Here is a 19,197-nt window from a genome sequence, read left to right as displayed (position 1 = left end):
TATTCCTAGTTTACATTTCTCTATTATTATTTTCATGAAAATATGAATTAAAACATTATCTCCGCTATAATCGTAGCACCGAAAGAGAAGAATGAACGAAATAATGAATTCACCAGTTGTCGCTATTAAGATAGTTTCAAACAGGTGAAAAAAAATTTCTAAAGAATTTGTTCGATATATCTACATATAATTTCGCCTACCTTATACATCTTATCGGAAAGACAATATTTGTAATAGCTGAAATACTTTTCAAAATTCGTATTTACCTTCGTCCTTTTCAACTCCTCGCCGAGCACTTCTAAAAGGTCATTTTAAAAATATTTCTTGAAGAGGAGCAAATAGTCGGAGAATTGGTCTTCCTGCTCAGTAATGAAGAGTATCAACGATAAACTTATCAAAGACTGTTCAAATACCAAATCGACGTGAAACAGAATCGAATGATTCGTATCCCGGGGAAGATCGGCCGAGTTGATAAACGAATGAATGTTTTAATCACCCCTCGATTATCCGTTCATGGATGAAATTTTAATTTACGAGGCAGGAAAGTTCTAAAGAGTTACGCTCTCCGCGGAAAATTCGTTCGCTTTATGTGCTCGCGCCTCGAAAGTTTCAGTTTGACCGTTAAGCCCCCGAAGGAGAACGACGGGGACTGAATGGGAAACAGAGAAAAACCAAAGGGGAGTGAAAAGGGGAAGAGGGACTGGAACAAGAGCCCAGAGAGAAGTACGAGGCAATGGGTTCGTCGTATCAAACTGGTAGATTGGAATTCTAATTAATACTCGCAGATTATAGATAAGGACGCGAGAAGAGAGGAATCGAGGTGAAATAGGAAGGAAAGATGGTACAACTATGATTCGTTCCTCGTCCCTTTCATCTTTCACGCCTCTTCGTCGTCCCTTTAATACATTCTTCAACTTGCCAACTTAATCCTCCGGATGAATCACTGTTTCACAAATCTCCTATTTTCTGCAAGATATTCCTCTCTATCTACATACTTTTATAAATAATTATAAATTATAAGTTTGATTTTGCTTAGCAATCTTTCGTGACAATATTATAACCGTTCAATTGAATACTAAAATAAATTAAAAGTCATTTTACTGTAAATTATCTACTTCTATATACTGTATTTTTATTGTCTGGCCACTTGGACTCATCATATTTAATATCTTAATTGTATCAAATTTTTAAAGTAATGGTTATTTCAAGAATTATTTAATCGTATGAAACTACCATTTAAACCTATTCAAATTGATAAATGAAATTAAGAAATAAAATATGTTATCGCTTTCTGAAATCAATTTTGTACAAAGTATCTTTTAATAACCTGATTTACATTAATCTTAATTATTTTCGTCTTTGAAGATACGCATCTTTATGTTCTGAGCATTACCACTAGAGATTTTTATTTTCATTAGATTTTAGTTATTACATTCGAGTTTAGTGGTAGCAACATTGACAATAGCCTTCAATTTCAGTCAACGCTTTTCTTGATAGGTACTAGGATTAAATAAAACGAATAGTTGTTCCAATAGAAACTTAAAATACTCTGATAAGCACGTTTTGAGGAACATTGTGAATAAATTGTACTGCAGTGAAAAATCTTGACACTTGACACTCTTGTGTTTGACGAGTTCATTCCGCTCTCGATTCATCGAACGTCCATAAGCCAATACGTATTGCATGGTATATACCAATGTACGCTCTGCAGATCCCATTGTATGCATTATTGACACCTGCGTTTATCTGACAGTACAGTAACGATCGTAAATATTGAAGAGGCTAGATCTTGATATTTTGATCTCTCGTTTTGATTGATTCAGCATCCGAGTAAAACGAAACGTGCTCGAAGCTACTTATACAATTTTGTATCTGGTATTTTTATCGCGAGTAGTATCGTCTGGCTCGTCAGCCAATATATTTGTAGCGAATTTTTATTCGAATAACTATTTTCCGTAATTTTGAGTCACACTGTAAACTTATTTATCGATCACAATTTTTATGGGAAGATGATATATTTATTAATTAGATCAATGTAAAAACAAAATAGTTTTTGTCATATATGTCAACATTTTAGAGTAGGATTAAAAAGCATATAAAAGGATAACAGCTGATAAATTCGATTAGTTTTGAGATGCTATACTTATCCAGAGATGGTTTAGATTTCAAACGAATATCAAAATGTAGCGATTTCATAAAAAAAAATTCGCATAACAAAATTAATGATTGCATATAAACTCTCTTCATCTTTGCAGATAATACAAATTCTAAAATTTCAAAATGCAATTGTTTCGTAGAAATATTTACGATCAATATCATTTGCTAAATATTTCTCAATTCCAATTTCATATTACCAACAGTTCTCTCAATATGGCTACAATCTTCAAAGTATCCATTGAATCGATCCGAACAGATTTAATATAAAACCAGGAACAGTATACGAAAAAAGACGATGGCAATTTTACGATATTCTTAATACGTACAAATTGTAGTATTTAAATGTAGAGAATATCCGCAATAACGGAAGAATATTTGACAGTCTGCAAGATAGCCGACAACGTCGAGCATATGGATGGCAACGCTCCGAGTGTAAATAAAAGGAGACTCACGCCAGACAAAGTATTCTCCTTCATCTCTTTCTCCGCGTTTTCAGTTCCTCCTCCGTCTTCCTCTCTTTCTTAAACTTATGAAAGGAAAGAACATAGCCAACCCTTCAATGGACGGTACCAAGCCAAATCGAGAGCCAGCAAAAGTGGAATTGTGAAATATTAATGCGACTTCCTCCAGCGTTGTACGTTGATCCTCTGCTCTTCTTCTTCTCCTTTTACTTCCTCCTCTTCTTCATCTTCCTCTGTTACTTTTTCTTTTTGCTCTCGTCTCTACCTCTCTTTTCCTCCGCTCTGTTTTCCTCCTTTCCTTCGTACTTTAGCATTTCCCGCGACTCCGTTGGTGCTCGTTGCACACATGACTACCTTTTCCACCTTATCGTATAACATGCCGACACACAGAACAACGAATATCACCGGCTTTCCGTGTGCACCAGGTACATAGGTCTTCAGAAAGTTCCGTCCGGAGAAATGAATTTGTAAATCGATCGTCTTGGAAAAGAAATTCAAAGATTTCTATGTTTTAGGGATATAGTTGAAACTCGTACTTTACTGTATTTTTGCGCTATATTTTGTATATTATAAAAAGATAGGTTTTTCAAATATATCAATATACAATTAAAGCGTATTTTTGTAATGCGTGGCACAACAGAGTTTAGGGAGATTCTATGGTCCAAAATAAGGAGAAAATTAAGAGTAATACAAGCACATTAGAAGTTTTACTTTTTGAAAATTTGTTGGATATACGTGAATTAGACTAATTTCGAATTAGACAAGAGTGGACAGTTTGTAGAAGGAAAAAGGTATTTTTATTCGAAGTTCTGGGAATTATGAACCATGGTGTATAAATCAGAACTTCCAGAATTCATGCTCTCAGGTGTAAACCGTGTCATTTAAGAAGGTACATTTTTATGTTTCACCAGCGTTGTTCACCTTACTTCATCAACGGTCGAGTGACACATTAATAATGACTGTGGTAATTATAAGATATGATATCAATGTGTCTTCCGACTCTTGAGAAAGATAACGAAATATTAGGATATATTCTGTCAGCAATAAATATTAAGATACTTGTCCTCGCCATCTTTATTTTCTAATTATTTCATTATAAATCTGCAATTTCATTCCCATCGTAGGTATCATACAATATAAGATACTAAGTAAAGTAAAATTTGTTACACGTTGCCAATAAACGTAACGATGAGATGTTTTGATATTCTACTTATGACAGTATATATAATGTCCATCAAACGTGGTTTATAAATTTAAAAACCATAAAAGCTCAATATTCTCGATTGCAACAAATCATGAGAAAATTCATATTGTACTACGAAAATATCCTTCGAAAGATACTTTGTTCTAGTTAACATCGCTAGATTCGAAGAAATTAAATTCGTAGCAATTAGCGTATCATATAGGTACATTTGAAAGGCACGCTCCTTGATGTTTCGTCTTTTTCGGATGGCTGTTTCAGGAAGGTGAGAGGGGATACTTAGAGGGACTGGCTTCAAGGTATGCAGACCTCTTCAGAACGCATTACGGAGACGTCCTGGAACCGCTTGAGGAGCTACGCCGCCGTGAAACAAATGCTTCTCCCAGAATGCCCAACACTCAACTCACTACCAGTCATTCACAGCCCATTTACGTGCCCGGAAAATACTCGGTGAGTAAATCCGTCTCTTTCTTTCACTTCTTGATTTTCATCCTGTCCTTTCTATTTATCTTTTACGACTCTCTCTTTCTTTTCCGCTTTTGTTTCTTCGCTTTGTACGAATTCCCCTGTTACATATGCCACTATAATTACGCCTATTTTTCCGTTTCACCGTTAATTATAGCTCGTTCTAAAGTGCATAATAGTTTTTAGTCATGTAAGATCACGCGATAAATACGGGGCATTCCGTTTCTGTAGGAAGAGAAAGAAAATGTTACGGCTGACTTAGCTTTTCTCAACTTCATGTAGTTTCGTAGGAATGTCTATTTTCTAATTGCATTTAATATATTTATATTAATACTATATTAATAGTAATATAATAATATTATAATAATAATATAATTATATTAATAAATATTCGCATATTTATGCGAATTCGTATTTTTGTAATAGAGATAATGTAGAAAATTGTCGTACGAAATATAATATTATTGTATTAAATGTAATACATAAATTAAATATCATAACGAATGCTATATTTTGGATATTTTATATATCTTTGCACTTTCAAATTTTCCATAAATACATGAAAGTCCGTAGTACATTAATTATATACTGTAATTATAGTTATTTCTATTTTTATAAGAATCTGTGAAAGTTGTTGCGCGAGTTATCGTAATTGAAAGAAATTAATTGAGAAGGAAACGGTAAGAGTTATGAGGTCCTTTATAATATAAAATACTAGTTCCTTTATGAAATATATGAATTTGTATCTTGCAATAGAAAATACTAAAAGAAGCTATCTGATTTGTCAAAATTATGAGATTTTATTGCATAGATAATTTCGTGTCGATTTAATCTCAAGTACGTTATTATATTATGTTCTGTTTTCGAGAAAAGGGATAAAAAAGAATTAAAGAAACTGCTTCGACCACTCGCGGAGAGACGCGATCGCGAGGAAGAAGCACGTCAACGGGAGTCGTAAATTCCCGTTATGATTCGATAATCGACGCCACGAAATGATCGATCCCCAATTTCGATTAGGATAATAGAGGTAGTTAAATTAAATATGACACTGATATAACAAGTTATAAATCACAGTTTATTCCAACAACTTTGTAAAGAAGATAGTTACGCTGGCGCGTATGTATAAGTTAAGTGAGTGACTGATTTTAGGGTGGAAACCCGGTCAAAAGATGTTAACTGTTTGAAAGATGGAAAATCAGTGAAGTTCGGTGACGATGCTGTAGCGGAGGAAAGCTAAGGATGAGTGTGTCTAGCGCACAGGACTATCGGATTTGTTGATGACAATTTTGGCTAGGAGAGTGAGGGAAATAGGCTTCGTTGTTAATTGGTTATTTGTTATGGTGGTGGATGAGGAAGGATGCTAACCGCCCTCGAGATAAAGTTACTAGTGGGAGGCCTCATATGTGAGAAAAGGCAACTTCCCCGTGTCAAGCCGTGGTGGACAATAAACTTTAGAAAACAATTCAGTGAAAGAATATTTGTTCGGTTTGAAGGACCTTAACTAGAAAATTCCTGAAATTTATGGAGGGTACTTGAGACTATTGAGGGTACGCAGCAAGGATCTGAAGACATCTGACTGCCATCTTGCCCGCGGTGTGTGACCTGGTTTAGGTAAAGAGTCGGCTGACGTAATAGAAACTATAAAAATTCTAAACACCGCTCTCAAAAGTTACTTAGTGTAGTTATCCAAATATCTTCAAGTAGTATACACGCATTTTATCCAAATTCAGTGATATAAATCAAGTATAAGCCAGACGCTGATCTTGAAGATACAGAAATGTTAAAGGGTTCGACACTTAATTCGAAGTGTCGTTTGTATTTCTAGCGTTTTCCCATGTCATTGGGATTGAAAATATATTTAAGATATAAAGATTTATTAAACACTTATCACTCGATAGGGAATAATCTAGTGACATTACATACCTTCTCTTTTACTCTTCAACTAGAATAATGTTAACAGAGATCAAAGATTTCTCAGCATAAAATAATAATAGAAATACATATGAAGTTTGACAAATTAAAAAATTTCACTATATTTAGCGTAAACACGTTTAGCGAATTCGTTGATCTACTAAGGAATGAAAAACACGCGTTTTAGCGTAACTACCGCATGCTAGGATAAATTCCTTAAATAGTTTCATCTGAAACGAAGGACATATAGTAAATTATTGCAGAAATACGCAACAGGTGGATTTTCCGGTGAATGACTGTAATTCGACCGAATTGCTTATTGAATTTTGACATTACTGCATAATGTAACGCACCGCCAGGGAATATACGGTGTTTGTATTAAGGTATCGCTAATACACGCTCGATTAGGCTTAGCATTGCGTGTTAAATACATGTACGTATTTCATGTGTAATATCGTAGTATTTAATTGCGTGCAGCATTAGTTGAACGCGTCATTCAAAAGAGAGATTATGTTTGAGTTATCCTCATGATTCTTATGTGACATGAGATTACAAATGTCATTCAATATTTGTTTAATATAAATCTTAATAAGATTAACATTTGTTCCGTAGAACTTACGTATTAGCTTTTTTAAAAGAGATAGAGAGATGTTAATCATAAAATCAGAACAAAGTAAACAAAAATTCTAAGCGATATTTAAGTAATGTTGTTTTTTATTTGGCAATAACGTTCTTCTTTATCGAGTTTTACAGCATGCGCATACAGTATAAGTAACAGTAAAACATGTAACAAATAATAGCAAAATGAGTAAAACTTGTAAGTAAAATTTGTATGAGGTTGTTTTCCATCTCAGAACGAACAATTAATTCTGTTGTTGCTCTTCTAGTTGTTATGGCTATATAGGTGGGAATTATGCTTTAAGCGTTTACGATCCTTCTTATGAGGAAAATTGATTCAAACGCAGTCATTGATAAATGTATGTAGAAATTGGGGCTCTCTTTGTAAAATTACAAGCCAAATGGCACAGATTGCTTCCTCGCTGGAATTGTGAATCCCAAGTTGTGAATGGCAAGTAGTGTGCCATTCTAATTGCGAATATTGCCCGCTAAATTAATACTTTTGCTATGAAAAGCTAACCGCTACATCTCTCGTACTCTGTTGTAATAGTTTTACATGATATGCCGCACAATTTCGCTTGTGCACATGCAAAGTGAACTAACAATTAATGGATAAGGTGAACGTTTTATATAACGCTTAACATCGATGTAGTCTTATTTGGTTATTTATTGTAATTAATATATCCAGGGATTTCCTTATTTGGATTTTCTTATTAATGTGATCAAGAAGTAAGAATCCTTGCTGTTAAATGAGACATAAGAAATCAGTTTAAATATGTAGATTTCTTCTATACATGAAATTTATCTTTCGCAACAAAAATACAATTACCACTTAGCTAATTTGCAATTCCTTTTTTATTACAATTGACTGATATGTTGCGTAACTTATCATTAGTTACTGTACAATTTTAAATATTAATTCCTTAATTGACGAGCAATTTTTATTTATTAAATTTCTTCGATTTACTGTAACAAAAAGAAGAATTACATAAGAATACTTGAAGGAAAGAAGCAAAGGTTTGGAAGAAAAATAAATCACTTACCGAGCACTTAAGTTCTGTTCTTTGTAAGAGGGATTTAGCGGTAAGTAGTTCACAAGAACTAAACACTTTCCATCGTGGAATTGAAAGTCCTCCGGGGGCAACTTGCCGAACTGGTTTAAGGGGATTAACCGTGTAGATCCATTGATCCTATTTTAAATCAGTTATTGCTCGATGCTCAGGGTTTCCACGTGGTTAATCGAGTTTTCTATCGATTATCGATTAAGGCTAATCTTTTCAGAGATCTATGGAGTAATTAAGTATTCCTTGATAAAATCTTTGTGTATTCGAAAACATGCTCTAATAACGGAGATCTATTGGACTTTCTTTTATTTGTCTTTCAAATTATTATTAAACTGTGGTAAATATTTGTATCTGTATGAGAAACTTAAATATACGCGAACATATAGAATTATTAATTTAAAGCAAATATTTGGAAAATTTGAAAGCAATTTCTAACTAAATATTAAAGAATTATAACAAGAATCATTGAATGATACTATTCCTTTTCTTCTTCCCACTATAAATTCTAGTATCGCGCAAGCAAAAATTCTTTCAGTAGAAAAAGCCAGAACTAAAGAATGTCCCCTATTTTTGTCCAGCCCTCGAGCTGTCTGAGCGATAAGGAAGAGGACGAAATCTATGGCTTTGGATACGGAGTATTCAGCAGGCAGATGCTTCAACAACGACAACAGAAACTTGCTCTTGCCGCACAAAACACCACTGCAGTAACGCCAGGTGGACATCAACAGCCTTATCAAAGGTAAGCTACGATTATTCTACATTTGAGAGATACCATTCTTATCTATAATATATTCTGAAAGGAAAACGGATAGAAAGACTTTTGTCTTAGCGATATGTTAAAGCGATAATTAAACATCGAATGTAAGTTTGTAGCAAATTCTAGTAAATAGTAAAGTATATTATTGCTATATTTTTTAATAGAAAATTTCAATTTCCGTCTTAGCGACTGCATAAAAAGATAGTAAATGTTAATTCTAATTATTAATTCGTCGCCAATTTGTAGACTTCTGGTAAAATTCACATACTGCTACAGCTTCGAATCGACCAAAGTGTCCGAATACTTACGAACGATAACGTATATGGATTTTCGATGAAATTTGGAAATTGTATGTTTGTGAGCTCTGTTTACAAGCTACGGTTAGATTGAATTAGCCGAATACTCATCCAAGCAACTAATCACGAACAATGCTTAACTGGTATGGCCTCTTTATTATACATAATTGCCCATTGTTAAGTGGCTTACCTGATCCGAAATACCATCTGTGCGCACCTTTACGCCAGCTGCTTGATATTTAATTGCTAATTAACCAACAGACTGCTGCGCACACTCTCCATTTTCTGTAGTTCAGAATCGTGAATAGAGAAAGAGACAAAGGAGGTCGTTATTAAATTCCATTATCTTGCCGCTGGCATTATCTGTTTTCGTGCACGCGCGAATAACCATGGTCCCGAGCCTGTGAACCTGTATTATTCTCTTCTTGCAGCCACGATAAGCGTGTTTTTGTGACTCTCTCAGCTACACTTACCTCAGGCAGTTCTCTGACTTTGCTAAACCACGATAAGCTCGGACGATTTGCTCTCCTGAAGATTCCAGACTTTATTTACTTCATAAATACATTGACATTCACTACCGAATCAATTACTGTGCATACCGAATTAATTCTCGCATTTTCATAATCCTTTGATATAATTGCCTCGTTTCTTTCATTGTAGAAAAATATATAAGGGAAAGAATTTAGATCTATTATATAAACTCCCATGTGACGATTTATTGCATTTTAATCTAAAAGTAATTACTATAGAAAAATATCAAAAAAGAATTTAGGCGATTTATCGCATTTTAATTTAGAATTAATTAGCAAAATAAATTTAGATTTATAAACAATCCACTGTGATTTATTGCAGTTTCATTTGTAATTAATTGTTATATTAATGTTATATATTAAAGTTATATCGTACAATTTTTCTATGGAAAGGGATTGTAATTTTTAATCTTGAAAATTATCTTCTTTAATAAACATATCGTACTAAATAGCTCCGTTCATAATGATTTTTATTTACCAGCTTCAATAAATTGATACATTGATTAGATATTTCACAAAAATTTGTATTAAAGTATCTATAGTATAGTTTTATCTACGTATCTATTTATATTGTAAATTGTAACGAAAAATGAAGTTGCTGTGAAAATAAATTCCTATATTTCAAAGATAAAAAAATTTACATAATATTACATGAAGGTTATACACAAGTCTTGTTTGAAAGCAAGAATGTTATTGTTTATACAGTGTCTGTGGAATCTGTAGATTTTAATTTAAAATTAATTAATGTCTGATGTAGTCTCGAGAATTTTCCATAACTTTGCCTGAGCGTATTTTTAATTTAAGGAGTTAATGAAATATAAACCTGCACGAGATGTTATTTCGTAGAATAATTATATAAGTGGGCATCGGAGTTCATCCAATTCCTGCGTGTAATTAATTATTCGTCGGTGACGATCGATTGACGAGCATTTTACTGAATTAATTATATAATTCTGTACCTTAGTTCCAGGAGTGTTATGTGATGTGCTATTATTATATATACGATAATGGAGTATAGATCGATCATTTTATTGTTCACAAGATGCGTTAGATATTTTAAAATTTTATTTCAATACTTCCAAATATAAAGAAGCTGCAATAAATTGCTTTTTCTACTATAATCAGTTTGTATAAAGAAATATCTTTCGTATTTCTTCTTTTCTATTCGTTAATCGATTATAAAACATTACACAATTTTATAGAAATTCTATTTTAAGCTTAATATATTGAAATGTAACAATTCTTGAACTCAAGAATTCTTGAATATTAAATGTTTATAATTGCTTATTTAGGAAAATAATGAAGAATATGAAGTTTCAAATATAATGTAATTTGTCATAAGATATTATTCGCAGTCTGTATAATTCTTTGTCAAATCAAATGATTGGAATTGTTCAATAGCATAAACAGACGGAGCATAAAATACCTCAACCACTGAGTATCACATACCTAATGATCCATGCTGTGTTATACAGCACTCTTATAACTATAAATTCACCTAAAACGCGTAAACTTTCACCTAAATCTGAATATAAATTAATTGTCAAGTACCAACTAGTTTCGGAATACTAATTCCTGAGTCCTTTTAACTATAACAATATGAATTAATGTAATGAAGCTGTAATAATATAGTAATCACAAATAGATTTCGTTGTTGCAGTACTTAATTATTTATTTCTTAAGTAGATGAAGTATTGTACAATGTCTTGTACGTTATTATTAGATTCAGTGTAATACAAACGATGATCATAGAATTCATTAGCGTCAAGATACACGTGTCCGATTGACGGATGGATCCTGTTTACTAATTTATAGTTGTAGATACGAGCGTGGGATCTTCGTTTGTCACACGGTTAATGATGCATTCCGCGATTGCACACCAGCTACTTCATCATGTTTAAAAGATTACGTTTCGTTAAAGCCTTTTTCGCAGTTAGATTTATAACCGTTACTAAATCGCGATGTTTCCATGTTCCATTTCTAAAACCGTCTACGATAAAAATTAGGCGAAAGCGTAGTGTTTCTAACTTTCTGCTTTGTAATATCCGATCTTCGACTTAGATTAATGACGATAGTATTGAAAATCAGAAATAATATCTTTTTACTAATAATCAAATCTCCACGTGAAATCCATGAAATCAAACGATCTTTATATAAAACGTTTCTTCGGGTCTCAATAGCTAAAGGTAGATCTAACACATTTACAGTTTTGAAAGTAAGAATTTTAAAGATTTAAAGGTCTTTAAAGTACCAAAAACTGTAAAAAAAATTCGAAATATTCCGGAAAAATGTAATATCTAAAAGTCTGAACCACAGAGTCTCAATAAATTCTTCTCTTTTTCTAACTGTCTCGACGTTATGTAATTTGTTCTCCCGCTTTGGATGTATTCTTGTAAAAGTTTTATTAAGTGGAGAAATTCACTCCAGAAAAGTTATGAATTTTCGGACAGTGTCTCTTAGGGCATTATCTACGCCCTCTGGGACCATCTATCCATTAAAGTTCAGGTATGCATTGTTCAAATGCTGATAGTTATGAAGTTCTCTACTGGAGATCGTCCATTATCGTCGCCATGTGTGTTCAGTTCTTGCTTGCAACTATAACATTACTATTCATAATTGCTGTTCAATTGGGAGATATACACGCCTGTTCTTATTGCTACTAATTGCGAGAACTGTCCTTTGATTTTCTTTCTCCTATTTTTTATATGAGGCTCTCAAAAACCAAATTGATCAAATCTACTAGTGCTGAATTTTTATATTCCATTACACAGATGATATTACATAGATACAAGATTTATATTCAGTCTTTAAAGAACAAATTGTTTACTTCTAAAATTTCATTTATCTCAAGAGAATGTCATAAATAATAATAAATTAAATAATTTAACAATTCATTAAATAATTTAACAAGGTAAATTTAAGAAGATATTGTTTGTAATATTATTATGTTTTAAATACTTTTTATTATAATTTATGTTAAATCGATCATTATGGTTTTTGACCAGCTCATACATAGAAGGATTCTAATTTAACGAATTTTGTACTTTCAAGTTTATACGCGTGTGTAGCAGAATTTGGTTTCAATGTTAAATTTATTTTAAATCCTTCAGATTCAATATCACTTATTACAATTGAAAACCACAAACGAAAAACCTGTTACTGAATTTCGAAGCTGTTCTCTTGTAAAAAGCGGAAAATGTGACTTACCGTATTTTTCTCCTATATTTCAAATATGTATGCTATTTCAATATTTTGTATTTCTCACTATATTATCGCAGCACGGAATTAATACTGACTTCGGTGACTATTAAAAACGTTATACAAGAAGTTGATAAACCGTTATGATTTAATGTCGATAATTAGGCATTGAAGCCTAAGTGATATAAGAAAATTATTATTTTATAACGGTGGTGAATATATATAATGATATAGTAATGATCTTGATCTTATTAAAGGTTACAATTATCTACGAATATTATTCTTTCATTAGTCAGGTTGTCGTGACTGAAACTATGATATCGTCAGGAATTCCATGGACGATCGTCTGCTTTCGACGAAGTAATGATGGAAGCTACGATTTATGCGTAAATTCATCCGTTATTACAAATGTATCGCGCGTGATTATACTCGAATCACGTTAATGCGGCATATTGAATACGTGCCGTTTCTACGTCTCTATCCAAATGTCCTCTGCACTGTTAACCATATACGTGGCTTTTCTCTGGAAAAATTAAAAGTACGTCCATTAAAAAATTTTATTCAACAAATTATAATATAACGAATAAAATATTAATTACTAAACGAAAATCTATTTGTCCTTCCGTTTTTAATTAATATTCGTATATACGTACTTCTATGTATATAGATTATTGTGTAAGGAAATTATATAGGAAAATTTCAATGTGAATCTCTAATTAAATTTCAGTTTAAAATAAATTTCAGAAAATGAGTGTAATCCAGATATGAAATTAACGTGCGACTTTTGGAATGAAAATTTCCTTTTTCGAAATCTATATGTGATATAAATATAATATGTATTTAAAAAATATTACTATTTTCGAGTAATTACGATCATATCGTTGAGAATTAACGATCTTTTACAAATTCGTATTTTTATTTGTGCGTCTAAAAGAATAGAACTTAGAAGTAAAAATTTCTTTTGCCTATTAACTATTATATTAAACCGTAGATGTTTCTGCATCTATAAGATAATTTGGGAGTTCAAAAATACAGAAAATGCGCACGATACGTAAAAATATATAATATATGCAAAGAATGAAACTCGTTAGAATACTTCCTGGATGAATCATTATTAGATTCCGTTAGTCTAGTTCCATTCATCAAAATATAAATTTACATAAACATCTACAGTCCAATTACTTTTTGAATATTTTACATATTTCTGCATATTACGTGTATTCTGTAAATTGCTGTACTTTCGAATTCCCCAGAAACACCCACAAATCCGTAGTACAGTGATCAGATACCAGCAATAAACTAGATGGTGTAACGAACATTGTACGCTCGCACATAAGCGATTCAGGGACAGTTCGGACAAGGGGTCACTCGAGGTAATCGTCACATCTTGCTCGACTCAAAAGGGAAGAGAACGGTAGAGTTAGTAGAGCTAGTGAGTGAGCGAGAAAGGAGACGCGAGAGGAAGAGAGAATCATAGAGTGGTTCGAAGAGGGGTTGAACAGGAATCGCAACATGGTTTGTTTGTTGAGATGTTAGCTTTTCGTCAAAGGGCGCTATTAGTATGCGGTTAGTATTACAGAACGTTGTATCGGGACACATGGATGCCACGTTGCCATCTATTACCAATTCTCTGGCATGTGGATTGTCGATCTAGCCGATGCTCTCCATCTTCTCCCTTTCCTTTAGCCATACGCATACGTTCGTGCCCTCTACGAGACTTGGTTTGTGTTCCCAACGATAGATCTCTTTGTAGAACGATCGATAGAATCGGGGACCAGTTTTGTCGATCAGACCAATAAGACGATTAGTCTTGCTGAACACAATCCTTGGTGCTAGCCGGAAATCATTGTACCTCGCATTCCAGCATGATCTACCGTTCGAGATCACCGAGACCCCTTTACTCTGCTGAGTACTTGGAATACTTGGACAAATACCGTGGCTTAAGAGGACAAGATGGCCTGTGCCTTGGCTACAGCCGCCATTGCCATTTGTTGTTTCTCGCGCCATGTTATTTGCTCTGTCAGCGCGGAATATTTTATGACGTGTGGTTACGCATCGAGGTAGATACGGTTGTTTTATTGAATAATCTAAGTGGTTTCATAGAACCGAAATTAGCATAGGGCTTTGGAAAATTTCTTTTAATATTTTATTCGTAGATGTTTTTCATGCACTTGTGGAAGAACTTAAATTTGGAGACTGCGAGCAAAAGATATGATAAGCAATGTTGAAATTCGTTAATCGATTTCATATTAGTGCAACTATTCCTTTGTCCAATTTTGGAGCTAAATATGTGTTTTTTTGTACTCTTTAAAATTTTGAATATATTGTAATATTGTATATATAATATATTGAATATATTGTAATATATTGTAATATTAGAACGTTGAAAATATTAAGATACAATGCTTGTTCTAATAATTACGTTTTCAACTTTTAAAAAAGTTCGTGTCAACTTTCTAGATATTTTTGAAAACCTTGCATCTTTTGAGTTAACAGGTTGTCTATTCTCAATTACGTCATATTAAAATCCTCCTGTTCGATCATAAAGTAATATTTAAACCAGAAAATTAGCAAAAATGTACTTATCATATTTCTCTCTTGTGGTCTGCAAATATTTAAATATTTATTTTTATCATATTACTGTAATTCTAACTGGTCATGTACAGTGGTATTCATCTCCAAATTAAAAGTCGATAGTGTTCTAGTGTTAATATATGTATAATGAATCTCTGATTATGTACAGACAATTCAAGCTAAGAGAAATTGACCGGAAAAAATTGGTATGCTATACCAAAATTAGAAATGGCCAAAGTTTCTTTCTATGTTTGTAATTTTCGATCGCTTCTTCGCTTTTAAAATGAAAATTGCGGAACTTCGGTTAGTAACCAATAAATTAGGACGCAAACAGTATCCCTGCTTTAATTGTTAGCATATTTTAACCGTAATTTTCCTCTGTTCCAGTTGTCTGAGCCCAAGGTCTGCGCTGTTCTACGAGTTCCCGCCTAACGGTAAGTCGCTTGGTTGCATGGACTTCGTAGGTTCATTTGTCACTGTTTAAGATTTAAAAGAGACTTGGAGAAAACTCCAGTTCAGTAATTCTACGAGTGCCTTTCATTTGCCAAGTAAAAGTAGGACGTATTCATTGTTTCAACCGGCAAAGACAAGCAACTGGATGAGAGTACCATATTATTAACAGACTGGCCCTATTCGTGTTGCATAAATTTCAAACGAATCTTAGTTCAGGATGTCGTTAGACTGAGATATCTCAAGGAACAGGAAATTTGAGAATGTATATGTGAAAGGATAACATCTTGCTTCCTTGATGTTTATAGAAATTCTTGTCGAAACTCCAATGATAATAACAAACTTTTAGGAAGTTAGTCTATCTTTTTTGATAACGTATAGGTGCTCTAAGATATTTTGTCGATTTATGTTTCAGAAACTTGTTAAGTAGTTGGTTAAGCATAATATGTTCATAAGTAACTGGTTTGGAGCTATATTCTGAGAGCCATATTTATTTTTAATTAAAGTATGGTGAAACTACGTTAATTGTATATATCTATTAAAAACAACGAGACAACGAATTGTAGAAATATCAGGTTGTAATATATATTCGTCTCGTTTTCTCCGATTAATACAATAGAATAATGCAAATAGGACGAATGTATATTACAACCTAATATTTATGAAGTAAAAGACTTTTTAAAGTTTTTATAGCAAGAAAAGGTAGGAAATGTTCTAATATTTTTCTGAATTGAAATATGGTACATGCATTAGCATTTACGTTTCAGGTAGCAATCGATTATACAAAAATGTTTCTGTTACAACTCATCGTTTTGATTCGATTTTCAAACGACGCACTTTTAAAATTCGTTGGGCTTTATATTTCACAACCGAAGCAACAAAAAATGCATATATATTTTATGAACCGTTTCCCTTGTTTCGATTGCCTCTGCGTGATTTCGAAATATGTTTGTCAAAACTCGGGATCGTTGGTCGATGAATACGACTCACAGATTTAAATATCAGGATAAAGCAATATATTCCTAATTTTCTTATTTTATTGCCTGCATCCTTGTTTTTAATTCTTCCCTTATATTTAAAGATATATCTAGTTTATTATATCCTATACATATCACTTGCATGGGAAATAAGAAAGAAATATAATAATTTCATACAAAGAAATATTAAATTCATTTTGGTTGGTGTATAAAACATTTCAAATTGGCACACCATTCTAATACTCGTATATTCATATAAACAATGACTTTCGAAATAAATTGAAATGCGAGCAGTCATTGTAACGATTCATATGTATGTAGTATTCTCTTAAATGTGTTGTTTTTTACATCTATCAATCTGTTTAACGTACATCACATCCCAAACCTTTTATGAGTACTTAATGCGCAACGTTGTACAAAAACTGAAAATCAAACAAAGAAGGAAATTGAAGAACAAAAATATAGCCAATACTTCGTCAAATACGCAAGAAGTTTCTCCAGAATACGTACATACAAACAATTTACATATATTACACATTAGAAGGACAAACAATTTTCGTTAAACTTGTAGATCTATTGTTCAAAATCGGTTATATCAAACTATTAAATACCGTCGTTCGAAATAAAAAGAACAAATTCATAATCAGTTTTAAATCCATATATATTCAATTGCTTCGTATAGAACGGAATAACAGGGATACACGCTGCAACCTTTATTTAAAAAAACTAACTTTCATTTTATTCAGAATTCCTAAAATGAAAAGTATTCAGGCAGAAATATGTTCGCCATTTAAAGTATATTATAATTGAATATAGGCATTTAAATAGAATCGCAATTATTTTACGAAGTTGTCCGTTCTGGTTGACCTTTCAATTTAGTTTTGCGATGTTCTTTAATGGAACAGCATAATCCGTATCGTATTATCAAATGCGGTGGCATTGTAAAGCAAACAGTTATGGATATCAGTAGGTACAATAAGTGGTCGCGAGGCGGAGTTTTCATCCGCAAGAGAGAAAGAGAGAGAGGGAGGGAGGTTAGAGAGAGGGGAAATATTTGGTCTGAATACAGTCCCGGAGTTATTTAATGCGTTGACTAAGGTTCTACACGGTGCATGCATTCACCGAAGCGGTATAGAGGCTTATTCCAAGAAGGAACGTTGCTCGTTCGTGCACGTCACTCCCAATGAAATATATCTAAATGGTGCAACAATGGGCTAGCGCGCTCACGATGGTACTCGGCCATCTTCTTTCCGTGCTACCATTCCAGGGAGACTGCATCGTTATGCGAAGTTCGCCACGCGCCTTTGAAATTCTCCGCTTAGCGGAGATCGGTCCATTTTATGCGTGCAGCTGCCTCCGCATATGCCTACCCTTGCGTGTCTTTACTCTATACAACAATGATGTCCTGTATCTTATCTGTTCGCAGATTATGCGAATAGCAATAGCCACGGACCTACGTGTTTATAACGGTGCGCACGAATTGCGTTTAACAGACAAAGCAATACGATATAATTTTAGCGTGAACCACAAGAATGTTCGTATACGTTCTTCTTTTTCGAAATATCTTTAGACGCTGATGTGATGCACTGTAAGTCACAGTGTCGTATTCGACATGAGTATGCTAATTATAAAAATTAATTTTAGTTCTTTCCTTACGTCCGTAATTTTTTTGCATTTCATCAGGTACTTTCACAATCGAAACATAAAATAGAAATATCAAAATAGACTCATGGTCGACAGTTAGAACTAAATCAGAAGTAAATTTTTTGATAAACGTTAAATCCACTACTTAAAATTCAAAGTAATTCATGAAAACTTTAAAGTGTGACACTTTCTGGCTACTATGGAAATATCGGACTCCTGACCTTTCTTACCACATTTCAAAGTGGATCGATCAGTGAAAATCGAAGAAAAAAGAGCGGAAGAAACGTCTTATCATCATCCTAGGTGTATAAAAACACTTCAATCCACAGTCGATTTCCACGGCTGCAGCGGTGCAGCAGGAACGCTCTGGAACGTAGTAATATCGAAGGTAGACATCGAGCACGAGAAATAAAATCAAGAAGAAGGGCCGAAATGGCCGCGTCGTATCATTGGAATTTTTCAAGATATCGAAAAACACTTTAGATCCCATATTGGAGAGGCAGTTGGCGCGCAAGCCAAGGAGGTTAGCATTGATATTTCATTTCTATTGACTTTACTTTCTATCCTCGCTCCTTCGGCCTCACCATTTCCATTGCTATGAATATATAATTAAGAGGAACGTCCTCTTGTACTATTCGTGAACGTACAGTGGCTCACGAAGGTATTTCAACACTTGCCACGGAAAACGTTTATCTATATATATATATATATATATTGTACGTGTTATATAAAAGATTTAAAAATTTCATTGGATCAATAATAAGGCGCGACTGTTATGATTATATTGGAAAGTATTGAGTTAAATGTTGGACTGAATATCTGTCGGCTTTTTCAGAGTCTGTGAATAGATATGCGTCGAAATAATTCGAAATTTTTCATGAGATGTACATCGAG

The 19,197-nt window shown here is 33.2% G+C and overlaps 1 protein-coding gene across 2 annotated transcripts in view; it reads left to right on the top strand.

Annotated features, from left to right (window-relative positions):
- LOC126865483 (SAM and SH3 domain-containing protein 1-like) overlaps positions 1–19,197 on the top strand; it is a 372,452-nt gene that overhangs the window by 282,969 nt on the left and 70,286 nt on the right. For both annotated transcript variants that reach the window (XM_050618046.1, XM_050618045.1), the window contains exons 2-4: positions 4,081–4,269; positions 8,456–8,616; positions 15,620–15,666. In XM_050618046.1, the coding sequence (XP_050474003.1) occupies positions 4,081–4,269; positions 8,456–8,616; positions 15,620–15,666 (397 nt within the window). The remainder of the gene's footprint in view (positions 1–4,080; positions 4,270–8,455; positions 8,617–15,619; positions 15,667–19,197) is intronic.

The sequence above is a fragment of the Bombus huntii genome, chromosome 5 (assembly GCF_024542735.1).
Source record: "Bombus huntii isolate Logan2020A chromosome 5, iyBomHunt1.1, whole genome shotgun sequence".
Taxonomy (NCBI): domain Eukaryota; kingdom Metazoa; phylum Arthropoda; class Insecta; order Hymenoptera; family Apidae; genus Bombus; species Bombus huntii.
Note: the sequence above shows the minus strand (reverse complement) of the source record. Positions and strands in the feature narration are given on the sequence as shown.